This window comes from Ceratosolen solmsi, unplaced genomic scaffold, assembly GCF_000503995.2.
Source record: "Ceratosolen solmsi marchali unplaced genomic scaffold, CerSol_1.0 scaffold30, whole genome shotgun sequence".
Lineage (NCBI taxonomy): Eukaryota > Metazoa > Arthropoda > Insecta > Hymenoptera > Agaonidae > Ceratosolen > Ceratosolen solmsi.
This window is the reverse complement of record NW_011948421.1, coordinates 8,545,170-8,561,063: the sequence shown is the minus strand read 5'-3', so window position 1 is coordinate 8,561,063 and position 15,894 is coordinate 8,545,170. Positions and strand designations below refer to the sequence as shown.

General features: G+C 22.9%; 2 protein-coding genes across 3 annotated transcripts; one reads left to right on the top strand and one right to left on the bottom strand.

The window, feature by feature from the left end:
- Positions 1-257: 257 nt before the first annotated feature.
- Positions 258-10,092, top strand: RpII140 (RNA polymerase II subunit RpII140). Of its 2 annotated transcripts, none has more exons than XM_011498785.1 (13): positions 258-420; positions 785-1,183; positions 1,269-1,423; positions 1,485-1,643; positions 2,164-2,575; positions 3,984-4,251; positions 4,723-5,070; positions 6,146-6,337; positions 6,734-6,956; positions 7,302-7,763; positions 8,081-8,270; positions 8,793-9,204; positions 9,743-10,092. In XM_011498785.1, exons 1-13 carry the CDS (start codon positions 402-404, stop codon positions 10,026-10,028), a joined length of 3,525 nt encoding a protein of 1,174 aa, XP_011497087.1. In that variant the 5' UTR covers positions 258-401; the 3' UTR covers positions 10,029-10,092. The 2 variants fall into 2 exon arrangements, with proteins under 2 accessions (XP_011497087.1, XP_011497086.1); XM_011498784.1 differs by having other exon boundaries at positions 4,705-5,070.
- A 450-nt stretch (positions 10,093-10,542) lies between these two features.
- Positions 10,543-12,822, bottom strand: LOC105361562 (E3 ubiquitin-protein ligase TM129). The gene is made up of 6 exons (XM_011498783.1): positions 12,533-12,822; positions 11,928-12,174; positions 11,664-11,853; positions 11,394-11,588; positions 11,115-11,257; positions 10,543-10,673 (listed from the first exon to the last, which is right to left on the bottom strand). The coding sequence occupies exons 1-6, from the start codon at positions 12,735-12,737 to the stop codon at positions 10,550-10,552; spliced, it is 1,104 nt and encodes a 367-aa protein (XP_011497085.1). The 5' UTR covers positions 12,738-12,822; the 3' UTR covers positions 10,543-10,549.
- Positions 12,823-15,894: the final 3,072 nt, after the last annotated feature.

Genomic DNA, 15,894 nt, shown 5'->3' with positions numbered 1-15,894 from the left:
CTGAAAATAATGGAATATGTAGTTTAAATAAAAGTACATGTTGCATTAAGCATTAAAATAGAAATAGCAATATTTGTATTCTCACGTAATGGTTTTTATTGTTGTTTTATTATTCATTTATGTAACTAATCATTTTAAATTTTGTATTAAAAATTCATGGACTGTCGTTAAAATGAAATCGGTTATATTTTGATAATATGTATATTTCTGCGCATTGTATTGCGCATTCTATACTAATAAATAGACACCGCAAAAGCGTGATACTTGGCAGTGCTGCTTCAGTCGTTTAGTGTAGGAGTTGAAATTCTGATTTTTTTAATATTAAAACAATTGGTTTTACTTAGTATTTTGATAGTTCAAATATTTATATTTATATATCTTCACTTTATTAATCAATAGAAATGTACGTCCTCGATGAAGGTAAATTGCACTTCAGCAATTTCAATTTTTAAAGAATTATGATAATATATTTTTTCACAGTACGTAATCTTATTTTTAACTATTATTAATATCTTATATTTAATGTAAGTATACGATATTTATATTTCCATTTTCATTTTGTTCGTGTATTTTACGTATATTATATTTAGTGTATAAAGAAAACAAACGCATATCGGTGTAAAATAAAGAATATTCCAGCATTAATATTTATATAAAATGCAATTACTATATTTTTATTGTTTACTGATATTTTATTATTAGTGTAAGTTTATAGCTAGTCACATTTATCCTAAATATAGTATATATACAATAAATTAGTATTTCTGAATATAATTGTTTATAGAACAATATAAAAATGAGAATTCTGAAGAGATTTCAACAAAACTGTGGCAAGAGGCTTGTTGGATTATTATTAATGCCTATTTTGATGAGAAAGGCCTTGTTCGTCAACAACTTGATAGTTTTGATGAGTTTATTGAAATGTCAGTTCAGCGAATAGTCGAAGAATCTCCTAGAATTGATTTGCAAATGGAAAATCAGCATAAGACGGGTCAAATTGAGAATATAACAAGACACTTAGTAAAATTCGAACAGATTTATTTATCAAAACCTACCCATTGGGAAAAGGATGGTGCCCCGTCACCAATGATGCCAAATGAAGCTAGGCTTAGAAATCTGACTTATTCTGCTCCACTTTATGTAGATGTTACAAAAACAGTTATTAAAGAAGGGGAAGTAACAGGTGAGTCTGATTCAAATGTCTAATATATCTTGTAAATAATAACTAAATTTATTTCATAAAATGGATTTTTGTATTTTTAATATAGAGACTCAACATCAAAAAACATTTATTGGTAAAATCCCAATTATGTTAAGATCTAAATATTGTTTGCTCTCTAGATTATCAGACCGAGATTTAACAGAACTCAACGAATGTCCACTAGATCCAGGTGGATATTTCATCGTTAATGGATCAGAAAAGGTTTATTAATAATAAAGTTATGATGAAATTAAATCAAAATTGATCATTGTATTGTTAACAGGTTTTAATTGCCCAGGAAAAAATGGCAACTAATACAGTATATGTATTCAGTATGAAAGATAGCAAGTATGTATATAAAACTGAAATCCGATCCTGTTTAGAAAATAGCTCTCGACCAGTGTCAACATTATGGATCAATATGATGTCAAAGAGTGGAACAGTAAGCCCAATAATATATTGCAAATAAATATAAATCTTTATTACAAAATTTTAAATATTAATAATACTATAAAAAATTATTCAATTAAATATTTAATATAAATTATCTGATGGTAATATATTTTTTGTCAATTTTTTTTTTTATGTAAAGATATAATCTTTAAAATGTATTAAAAGATTACATTAAAAAAAAAAATTATATAAATAAGAATTATAATTTAAGTATTCATTAATTTTTTTAAATGAAAATTCTGTATTAAATTATTTGAAATTTCTTTAAGTAATTTAGTTTTCCTTAATGTTTATTTTTAAATACTTTATATTTACTAATAAAAATTTATCACAATTGTAAAAAAAAAGGTAACTTGTAATTTATTATTTGATGATTTGAAGTAATTTAAAATAATAGTTCATATATTTTTAAAATAAATAATTTATTATACATAATTTTAATACATATTTTCGATATCGAACGTAGTAATATAAATAAATTTTTACGAATTTGATACTTGGCTGCGTAGAGTTTCAAGAAATCTACGATTGGTCAGCGTATGATCGCAATTTTACCTTATATTCGTCAAGAGATTCCAATTATGATAGTTTTTCGTGCTTTGGGTTTTGTTGCTGACCGTGACATCCTTGAACACATAATATATGATTTTGATGATCCAGAAATGATGGAGATGGTGAAACCTTCACTAGACGAAGCTTTCGTTATCCAGGAACAAAATATTGCATTAAATTTTATTGGCAGCAGGGGAGCGCGACCCGGTGTTACTAAAGAAAGAAGAATTAAGTATGCTAAAGAAATTCTACAGAAAGAAACACTACCGCATGTTGGCATTAGTGACTTTTGCGAGACAAAGAAGGCTTATTTTCTCGGTTATATGGTTCATAGACTGCTATCGGCCTCTTTAGGACGCAGAGAATTGGGTACGAACCAAGTATAATAATTTCTAGTACTGCTTAAGAGCGATAATTTTTATTTTTAACATATCATTAAAAATACAGATTTTTCCATTTTCAACAGTGAGGCGAAGTAAAAAAAAAACATTAAAAATTGTTCGATTAAAGACTTTTTTCTAGCCAAAATTAAAAAAATTTTTCTATTACATTTTCCATTTGATTTATAATGCTTCTATTTTTATATACATTCTGATTATAGGCAAAAAAATACTTTTAATTTTATGCGGTTTTAATATGATATTATAAGTAATTAGTTTATTAGTAAATATATTAAAAATTCATAAAATTTGTATTCATGAATAAAACTTATTATGCAGTTTTATAAGAAATAAAATAAATAGTTTTGTTTCTTGAATATTATTTTATGGTTATTAAAATTTATAAAAAGATAACAAAAAATAAGTTAATTGTGGTTGAAGAATAGTATCCATAGCGAGTCTCTCAGATATTCAATTTTGAAGAGCATACAATAAATATTACAAGGAAAAACCTTTTTTTACAATTATGTATTATTAGCATATTTCAATCCTATATATATTATTTGTAATAGAAAAATATAAAAAATAGAAAATACCTTTTTGAAAATACCTTTTGTAATTAAACATTAATAAGAATATTTAAATGTCAATTGTACCTTTTATGGAATACTCATTTGAAATATAAATTATATTTTAATTCGTAGGGTTTAATTTAGAAATTATATTTCTAGTAAATTTTTCAATTAAAATATACTTATTAAAATATTTAACTTACTCCAACTACAATTTATTATTTTCTTTATGTGACTACATATTTCTTTTAATATTTCATGTTTCTGAAAGTTTAATTTTAGTTATATTTTAATAAATAATCTATAAAATCAATAATATATAATTTATAAGTATTTGTTAATTGTACTAAATATATAAAAGAAACAAAAATATATTCATCATTATCCTAATTTTTAAATGTAGTAAAACTTTTAAGATTTAAATATATTTTGCTATATTAAGGTTCAATTTATTTAAGAATTTTATTTATTACGAGAACGTTATTTCTTATTTATATTGAAATAATAAAATACTGAAAAAATAAAAGTTTATAAAAAATATTAATTTGATTACAGGAAATGATTTATAATATTACTAATGTGTTATTCAATCATTTATAAATTATCAAATTTTGTTTACTTAATATATAGTACTATATTTGTGTAATGAATTGATAAAAATGATTAATTATAACTTATATTTAGCTGTCACAAAGAGAATAAAAGTAATTTATTTTTATAAATTAATAATTTTTAACGGTGAAAAATGCAATGAAATGGAAATATTTATTACTTACTTAAAAATACCTGGAAATATTTGTATTTTATTATTTTATTATTCATCAGATGATCGTGATCATTACGGCAACAAACGTCTTGATTTGGCTGGTCCATTATTAGCTTTTTTATTCCGCGGACTATTTAAAAACTTAATGAAGGAAGTAAAATTATATGCGCAAAAATTTATAAATAAAGGAAAGGATTTTAATTTAGAGCTTGCCATCAAAACAAAAATTATAACTGATGGCTTAAGATACTCTTTAGCGACGGGTAATTGGGGAGATCAGAAAAAAGCTCATCAAGCCAGAGCTGGAGTTTCTCAAGTTTTGAATAGGTTTGTAAACGAAATTTATTCAATTTTGTTTATTTTTTTTTAAATAAATTAAATTAAAAATATTTTAATTTATTCATAGATAAATAATTACATTATTTACCCAAACTCCTTACTTTAATCTTATTTTATAATTCTACTATCTTGTACGAAATTTGAAAACGAAGATTAAATTAATTCCGATTAAATTGTCTTCTAATATTAATTATGAAATGTTTCATATATATTATCAAAATTTTGTGCGTAATTATAAAGTTTCTTTAGTGATATGTAATACCATGTAATTTACAATACAATTTATTAAATTGTATTTATGTACAACAGTGATTGTGCTCGTGAATTTCTTTAAATCTAGTACAATTAAATAATCTTTAAAAATTTTTTAATGCTAATAATATAAGACAGCTTAAATAGTAACTATTATAGATAATGAACTGTACAAACATTTGGTAACAGTCATTACGTGATTCTCAGATTAACTTTTGCTTCGACGCTGTCGCATTTACGCCGTGTGAATTCGCCGATCGGAAGGAATGGTAAATTAGCTCGTCCACGACAGCTGCACAACACTTTGTGGGGGATGTTATGTCCAGCTGAAACACCAGAAGGTGCCTCGGTTGGTCTTGTGAAAAATCTTGCTCTCATGGCCTATATTAGTGTCGGTTCACAACCCTCTCCCATTCTTGAATTCTTAGAAGAATGGTCAATGGAAAATTTAGAGGAAATAACTCCAAATTCGGTGGCCTATGCGACAAAAATTTTTGTTAATGGATGTTGGGTAGGCATTCATCGAGACCCTGATCAGTTAATGACAATATTAAGGTAATATATTGATGTAAACATTCATACGACGTTTCTAAATGAAAACCCTGAATAATTGTTTTAAGAATTTTTCTTGAACTTTAGATAACATTAATTGAAATTTAAGATGTTATTTTCTAACAAATTTGCAATGCATGTTTGTAAAACAAAGTATTTTTAGTAATAACAATATTAATAATTATTATAGATAAAAATTTTGACATATAAGAGATTTTTATTTAAAAAACAAATAAAAATGTATATAACAAAGTACGATTATTGATTACAAAGTGAATATGTTTTTATGTCGTATTTTATATTACGCAGTAGTATTCCACTATTATCTGAAAACTTTATATACATTTTTTTCAGATTGATTTATGATTTAAATAAGTAGAAATAATACGTACAACAAATATTTATTAATTTTATCAAAATTTAAAATTTTAGTTTGAAAATTGTATAATATATTAATTTACATAGGAGTTATTTTAGTTTAATTTCTTATTTAACAGTATTTATAAAAAAGATTGACCTGTTTTAAAAAATTAATTTTTCAAGGAGCCTTTGTACTTTAGAAATAAAAATCCGATAAAAATCTTTTTTGGCCTTCAAATTTTAAAATGAAATTAAATTGATTATCGTTACAATTACAATTGATACAAATACAATTGATTGTCGTTATTGATTGAATGTCAGTCTTATATTATTGATAAAAATTATTATTAAATAGTATAAGATTTTTTTTTTAATAAGATTAAAGTTTTGTAAATTTTTCACATTTTTTGAATAATTTCCATATTCGAACTAAATTTATAGATATTAGTAAAAGTTCTGAATTTTAAAATATAATGAATACTGCTTTTATAATAACTGATAATTGTAAATTAATATTTATTTTAATATTAATAATAATGATTGGTGCTAAAAAACACCAAATAGCCAAATTGAAATATTTTAAATTTAATGCATATAATTTTTAAAATATTCATGAATATTCTCGATTTTAAATACATTTTTTCCATAATTGAATCATTAATTTATTTTCAGTATTATTTTTATGAATTTTCATATAACTTTGGAATATTATGTTAAGGAAACTGAGAAGGCAAATGGATATCATCGTTTCAGAAGTATCAATGGTTAGAGATATTAGAGATAGAGAGATTAGAATTTATACAGATGCTGGCAGGATTAGCAGACCATTACTGATTGTAGAAAATCAGCAATTATTACTAAAAAAGAGGCATGTAGATGTACTCAAAGAAAGAGATTACAATAATGATGGGTAAATATTAGTTAATTAGTAACCATTAAAAATTAAGATATATCTTATATGATGGAATGTACAGGATCAATTTTTTTATCTGTATATTTATATAATTAATAATTTTTTAAAAGAATATATAATATATATTAATAAATAAATAAATAATTTACAATGCTTTAGTATATCAGCTTAGAGAGAGAGAGAGAGAGAGAGAGAGAGAGAGAGAGAGAGACTGATAGATAGGCGGACGGACGGACGGACGGACGGACGGACGGACAGCTACGTGTACGCGTCCATGCTTGCATGTATACAAAATATAATACATTTGTATGTTATATTATCAATTCTATATGCTCAGCTTATGTAATATATATTTATATACATTATATAATCGAAAGTATTTTTGAAATGTAGATGGCAAGAACTTGTTGGAAATGGAGTTGTTGAATACATTGATACTCTTGAAGAAGAAACTGTGATGATAGCAATGTCACCTGAGGATTTAAAACAAGACAAGGAGTTTGCATACTGTACTACCTATACTCACTGCGAAATTCATCCTGCAATGATTTTAGGAGTTTGTGCTTCTATCATTCCATTTCCTGATCATAATCAAAGCCCCAGAAATACTTATCAAGTACGTAATATGATTTTATTAAATGTAGTATTAATTTTGACAGATGAATTTTTTACTATTTTATTGTTAATTGAATTAGAAAATATAAATAAATTAATTAATTAGTATCCATTTTTATAATTTGTGACAAGGTAATTAATAATTTAATATTTCACGAATGAAAAATGTTTAAACTTAGTTAAATCTGTAATCATAACAATTGTATAAAAATATGTCGACAATAAACTCAAATTTATTATTTAAATAAGTAAAATAATAAGTTCAATCAGAATAGTTGAATGAAATTAAAATACAAATTACAAAAAATTAAGTCCATTAAAATTGTTAAGCTATCTGTTTGTGCAGAGTGCAATGGGCAAGCAAGCAATGGGAGTATATATAACAAATTTTCACGTCCGTATGGACACCCTTGCACACGTTCTCTACTATCCACATAAGCCTCTTGTAACAACTCGTTCGATGGAGTACCTACGTTTCCGTGAACTACCAGCTGGTATCAACAGTATTGTTGCCATCCTTTGTTATTCGGGTTACAATCAAGAAGACAGCATCATTCTCAATACGAGTGCTGTGGAACGTGGCTTTTTCCGATCAGTCTTTTATAGATCATACAAAGATTCTGAAATAAAACGCCTTGGTGATCACGAGGAGCAATTTGAAAAACCCCAGAAACAGAACTGTCAAGGTATAAGGAATGCTGTTTACAATAAACTTGATCCTGATGGGATAATCGCTCCCGGTATTCGTGTCTCAGGAGATGATGTTATTATTGGCAAGACAATGTCTTTACCTGAAATTGATGATGAGGTAAGTATCTGGCTTTTATTTCTACATTAATAAAATTTAATGATTTAAGTGAGATAATTATTTTAAAAATGCTTTACTTAAATAATCATCTAAAATAGTATGGATGATATTTAATTGCCTCTGCATGTCTTCTGAATATTATAATTTTTATTTTTAAAAAATATAAAATAAAATAAACCAAATTGTTTGAATTTATAAAATATTTTAAATTTTAAATAAAATAGACATTTCATTTTTAAAATTAAAAATACTTTTTAAAACATTAAATTTAATTTCTATTGCTGTTGGTGTAAAAATTGATATTTAATCATTTACAGTTAGTTAGCAGTGTAATACGTTATACTAAACGTGATGTTTCAACGTTTCTACGAAATAGTGAAACAGGCATTGTTGATCAAGTAATGTTAACCTTAAATAATGAAGGTTATAAATTTTGTAAAATTCGTGTGCGCAGTGTTAGAATCCCTCAAATCGGAGATAAATTTGCTTCTCGTCACGGACAAAAAGGTGTATATAAAATAAAAATTTGACTTTTATTTAATATTGCCAAATATAAGTTATTTAATAATGTATTGGAATAGATTATTTTAATTAAAATCTGTATACATGGTACGTTATACAATAATTTTATCTTATCTTTTTTAATCATTTTCAATACTTTCAAAACTTAACATATTTTCCATTATTTAATACTTTAATAGTTTTAAGAAATGTTTAATTATTGTATAAAATATTAAATTTCATTAAATTTTCGTTAATAGTTTGTTAATTGTTGAAGTTGTAAAATAATACTTATTACATTTTTAAAGAAAATTATTTTAAATATTAAATTAATAATTATTTAAGAGAAAATTCGTAAATATACTAAAATATTATATTATTAAAACTTCATCATATAATATATTTACGAGTTCATTTAATTAAAATTTGTTTATAAACAAATCAAAATGACATAGTTGTAATAATTAGAAATATACTGAGATGTACATTAAATTTACTTTTGAAAATTATATTATGATTATAATTTAGGTACTTGTGGTATTCAATATCGACAGGAAGATATGCCCTTTACATGTGAGGGTATGACTCCTGATATCATTATCAATCCGCATGCCATCCCTTCACGCATGACAATTGGTCATTTGATTGAATGCATTCAAGGTAAGGTTTCTGCGAATAAAGGTGAGATTGGCGATGCAACTCCATTCAATGATGCAGTCAATGTTCAAAAAATCTCATCATTGCTTATGGACTATGGCTATCAATTACGTGGCAATGAAATTATGTACAATGGCTATAGTGGACGTAAAATCAATGCTCAAGTTTTTCTTGGCCCCACTTATTATCAAAGGCTCAAACACATGGTAGATGATAAAATTCATAGTAGAGCCAGAGGGCCGGTACAAATCTTAGTAAGGCAACCAATGGAAGGAAGAGCAAGGTAGAGAATAATATTTTTTTCTCTCTACTCTATTATGCATTGTAATGTGTTGATTTGTACAATGTTCTTGTAATAAATATTTATCATTTTTATATTATGAACCTATTATATATATCAATTTATATGTATCATTGACAACTTTCTATTTTCAATATTTGCTTTAGTATATTTGCATATCCATATTTCTTAGAATATATTTGACGCACAATAGAATCAAATCAATCAAATCAATTAAAATATATATGATATTTCAAATTTTTAATCAAATAAATATTGAATACATGAAGTCTAAAATTCCATATTTAAATTGAATTTTTTATATTTTTAGTATGTTTAATTATGTTCACAATCTTCTATGTTTAGTAACATTTTATTCTTTAAGTAAATATATTACGGATCAATATTCTTGTACATTTATTAAATTTCCATGTTTATTGTAAGAATTATTTTGTTACTATTTTGAAATTATTAAAAACAATTTTTAAATATATTTTTAACATTGTATCTAAGAAACTAAAATTCAATAATAATTTTATAGGGATGGAGGTTTACGTTTTGGAGAAATGGAGCGTGATTGTCAGATCAGTCATGGAGCTGCTCAATTTTTAAAAGAACGACTCTTTGAAGTATCTGATTCTTATAAAATACATGTGTGTAATTTATGTGGTTTAATAGCCATTGCAAATCTTAGAAATAATACTTTTGAATGCAGAGGATGTAAAAATAAAATACAAATATCTCAAGTAAAGTTGCCTTATGCAGCAAAATTGTTATTTCAAGAACTTATGTCCATGAACATTGCACCACGTCTCATGGTTACTTAGAAAGATTATTTTTCTATGCATTGTTGAATTTATAACTATTATGGTATGTTTTATTATAAAGTAAGTTATTCGTTTAAAACTAAAATTATTTTATATAAAGAGTTTCTGTTTTAATGAAATTTAAGATATTAAGTTATATGCATGTATTATCATAACAGATTGTATTAGATATTAAATTATATGCAATATTATTCTAATGAATTTATATTTATTATTAAAGTAGGTACATTTTAAATGTGGATTATACTACAAAATCATATGCACTAATTTACTAAACATCAATCAATTTTAATACATATAAAACAGGTTTTAAGATATTTCGTAATTTATTATAAAAACAGAGTAACACATTCTATATAAACTGAATTAAAATATAAAAAATGAATAATTCATTAATTAATATGAAATTGGAAATATTAATTAATAAAATTCATTACATTTAATCTTCACATTAATTAAAGTAATATAGACATTTTTGTTAGTATTTACACAATATTTATATTTTGAATATAATTGCAATATTATGAATCTACTTTTTTAACATAACTTACATCTAATATACAAAATTTTGCTCTGCACACTGGACAAGTAGATTTAGAAGATAACCAAGTTTCTGGTGCTGTTTTATCTTGTCTAGAGGCAAACCTGATTAATAAAGTATTATATTATTAATAAGTTTTAATTATAGTTTAAATTTATAGTATATAATTATAGTTTTAATTATAAGTTAAGTATTAATAATTTTAATTCTGTATAAATAGTAAAATATTATGATCAATTATTAATTTTACTGTTTAATTTATCTACATAAATAATTAATATCATTAATATATAGTTGAAAAACATTTACAGATTTAAATTTATACTTTTTACACATTTGAATGATTTCAATAATGAGCAATAATTAATATGTGTAATTTAAAAATTAATTGTATAATTAATAATCTAATATCAATCAGTTTCTGAAATTAAAAACTGATTTTGGTATTTTCTAAAATAAGTTTAATGGTAGTAATCATAATTCTATGTGCAAAATTTGTAACATTGATCAATAATCAATTATTGCTTAACTACAAATTCACTAACCATTTTGCTATACAATCGACACACCATAATGGACGACAATAACAGGAAACACATGGATCCTGTACAAGAACGTTATTACTACATAGCTTATTTAATTTTATATTAGGAATGACCTGCATACAACCCATACATTGATCTAATTCCTAAAAACAATTATAAATATGTTTACAAATTTAATGATTAAAATATATAATTTTGTTTAGAAATTTTTAAAATAACTAATATTAATATCCTTACATATAAATTTTATTACAGATATTGTAATATGAATTATAATACCTGAGTAGTTTCAAATTCTGGATTTTGAGCTATTTGTTCTTTAAAAATTTCAATAAATTTATCCAATAAAGTTCTGTGAAACACTACACTTTCAAGAACAATAATTGGTCGAGTTATTTTATCTTGTAAGTTTTTAAAATCTAAAGCTTTCAATCTAATATTAAAAGCTCTGGCACCAGATCGGTTTGGAGTTATCTAAAATAAAAAAAATGGTACAAAAAAAAAATATATATATAACTTCTCTATTTAAAGTAAGATTAAAAAAACTACTTTAATACTAATGTATTGAATCTTTCCTCTTGTACTTGATGATAAATTATGAGTATCACTTTTATTGACAATTAATGATGTATCACTTTGGTGAGCAAAATATAATTGATAAGGAGTAACTTTTATAATCCAATTATCTGTAGCTACCACCTTTGTTATACTATTTGTATTGATGGTAATTGTATTTACCCTATAATTAATCATAGAAGAAATTGTTTTTAATATAAATTTTATATTTAAAAATATTTAAAATATTAGTTTTACCGGGAAAATTCAATATTTATATCTGTTGCAACAGATTGCCATGTTGTATTGTTACAATAAACTGCAAGACTTTTAGCTATTGGATAAGTCGACCAATTATTTGAAGACCATTGTAAAATTTTATATAGTAAAAACAAAGGACCAAGAAGAGTACAGACAATAAGAATCAACCACCATGGATTTCCATTATCCACCAAAACTTGATCAGCATCAATATTTCCAGTTAAAATAAGACCCAATAAATATCCTAAAAACGTTCAAATTAATTTTATAATTAAAAAAATTGTATAGTTTATAATTGATCAAATACATAATATTCTTATTTTATGTATTAAAATATTTATGTTTTTATTTATAATATACACAATTTTTTTAGAAAACTAAGTAAATAATAATATTAATAATTAATTACTATTTTTTATTTGATGCTTTATAAACAATAAAATAATGAATAAACATAACCTTATAAAAAAATGCAAAACATACTTTCTTATAGTTTATATAATGTTTTTTAAATTATTTCAATTTTATTTTCAATTTAGTTAATACAATAAGTAAGCATAGAATTATTATTATTGGTTATGAATTAAAAATAAAAATGATACCAAAAGGAAGTACTGAATGAACAAGTACAGTAACGATACTTCGTTTTATGTGATATTGTATAAAAAATTCATTTTCGTTGCCCAATAAATTTGCAAAAATATTCTTGATAGTTAATCCAGCTGATACAAATTCACTAGGTGGATAGACAACACAACTCGAAAATAAGAAATATGCAAGCGAATAAAAGAAAAACGTTGACATCATTTAGACACTAATTTTGTTTTACATGAAAATTAATATCTAAAATAATTTTTAGAACTTTAAGTATTACGTAAATATTCGTGATTCTAAATTTCGTTTTTATTAAAATAATTACAATATCATAGATGAAATGGAAATGGAATTTTAGAGTGTAAACAATATAGGCTCTAAAATAATATAAGTAATAAAATATCAAATCTAAATGAATTATCAAATTCTTTACTGTGATTTTTTAATCTAAGTATAATTTCGATAAATATGAATCTTATGTAATTTATCATATTAATTAACTTGTAATTAAATTTTTTTATCATAATTCTAATAATTTAAAATAATCTTAATACATTCTTATTAAGTTTTTAAACATTGTCATAATTTTATACTAAAATATAAAAATAATATTATAATAAAGAATTCAATAATGAAAGGGAGTACAGTAGAATTTTATTAAATTAAATTTTCTATTGCGAAATGTTATCGTGTCTTAAAAATATAAATGAACCTATATTATATTAACGTGCGTGAAATGTAAGACTTTAAGTTTTTTTAATTATACAATTATTTTTTTCTTAATTTTGGAATTTTTATTTATAAATGTAAATTTTGAAGAAACATATTTAAAATTTCTCTTGCACAAAGTATGCTTTTTAAATAATGTAAATTTATATAATACATTTATATAAAATATATATTCTTTTAAATAAAAACCTGTTTAGAAAAAGATATTTTTTTTATTTATTCCTCACTTTACTTTTATGAACATGTATCAGATTACATACGCCCCCATTGAATATAGAATACAAGAATAGTATAAAATCTTAAAATAGAAGAATTATCAATGCTTAAAGAATTAAAGAATATTTTTGAAGTATAGACAAAATTGTATATTTTTATGTAAGTAAATTAATATTATAAAACTGATAAAAGCGTATAAAATACTAAGGATTTTAAACATTGCTTATTGTTTCTTCCATTCTTATGCACATGGAAATTATCAATAGTAAATTATAAATGTAATATTACAAATTTATATATGTAACTATAATATTCAAATATACAAGTAAATACATTGTTAGTCGAGGCATAGCATAGCATCACTAAATAATGTTTAAGATCACGCGTAAGATTTACGTGCATTGTCTAAAAGAAACAAACTTTACTTGACATGAATTAGTAATCAATTTAACTTTAAATAAAAAATTGTCTTTAATGCTAATTTTTTTAATGACCCAAAAAGTGCTCGAGGTGACAAGAATATTATTTTTATATAATGAAAGACGTGTGAGGAATGATAGTTATATGATAATTAATCATAATACGAATATCGACATAATAAATAGAAAACACAATATGATATGAATATTTTCATGATATTAAATACTTGTTTATTAAATATTAATTATTAAATTTATCATTAAATATTAATTTATTTTCTCATGAATCTTCCAAAAATATAATCCTGTTTATTTATCGTATAAAAAATTACATCGAGTTAAACTTATGTTGTCCCAATATAAATTTTTATAAAAAACAAAATATTAAATATTAATGTATTGTATAATGGTAAATCAAAATTAATAAACTTTCTTTAAATTATATATAATTAATAAAATAAAAGATAGTGCAAACTCGTTAAAAAGGAAATAATAAATTCTATTAATTATATTATGAAGAAGAAAAAAAGCATATCCATTACTAATTTCAAATACTTTATACGGAATCGCTTAATTTAATTTTAATTTTACTTGTCCTGGTATAAGTTTATTTGAAAATAGAAAATTTAATGAATTATTTTTGTAGAATCAGCAACCTTATTAAAATATATTTTTTGCTATTTCATGACATCAACAAAATATTACAATCTTTGCATTATGTAACCGAGAATTGAGGAATATAAATAAACATATTTTTATAAATTTTCATTTTAAAAAAATTCAAATGTACAACAAAATGTTAGAAAAAAGAAAAAAAGATTATATTCATGGCAAATAAATCTATTATTAAAGATTTTTGGAAATTTGAAAAAATATCTTTCAATAAAAAATTAAAGTTAAAAAATTTTAAAAATATAAATTTGCTTACTATTCAATCGGTTATTTATTATATACATTTAATAAAGTACAATATTTTATGTAAGTCTGTTGATATATTCAAAATAAATATAACTTCTATACAAATATCTATTTTTATGTTCCTTAATAGGTAAATTATGTATATATAAATTGTACCAGTAATTTATAGTAATTAATAAATAAAAATTCTTTTTATTTGTACATTAATTGGAATATTGTTTTGTTTATTACCAAATAACTCATACTTTAATAAAACTGAAAAATGTGATTAATTATATTTATTTATTTAAATTGATACTATTAAATAATGCACACAAACAGTAATCAAGATTTTCATCTTAAATAATTTTATATTTTAAAACTTAAATAAAGTGAATGTTATTTATATTACATGAATATTAATTCATAAAGAAAATAGAATGGAAACTAAATAAACTTAATAAGGACAAAAAAATATCAAATCAAGGAATGATATATATATATATATATTTATTATCAAGTTTCTATTATATATTGCATTTCTTTTGTGATACCGGATAAAGAAGAGTAATATCTTTTCTCTCTGATTCAGTTCTGTCTTATAGTAATAGATTATATACATAATTAATTAATTGTGAAGTGTTAAGTAATAGTCTATTTGTTTTAAAAAAATCAATTAGTTTTTAAAGTTGTTTATACAAATTAAATAAAATCGATAATTTCTTGTTAATTAATTAAAGTATTAAGAATTTTATTTTATGTTTTTATAAGCAAATACATTTTACAAGTAAATGATTTCATACATTTTATATTTATATAAATATATTTTATAATATGCCAATTCGGTGTCCATAATTAAAAATATAGTACAAATTCCAAAAATAACTCGTTTCACATGTATACAGACAATTAACGAACAATTAAAATGTTCTTATTACATTGCATACTTTCTCAAACATGCATTCACGCAGTTTGAGTTTATTGGCGCTTTTAAACAAACAAAATTTTTTTAATTCCAAAATGTTATATAAATCAATATTATGAATAAATATTTTTGTAGCATATTTTATTTATAACAATATTTGTGATTCAATATTTATATAATAGAT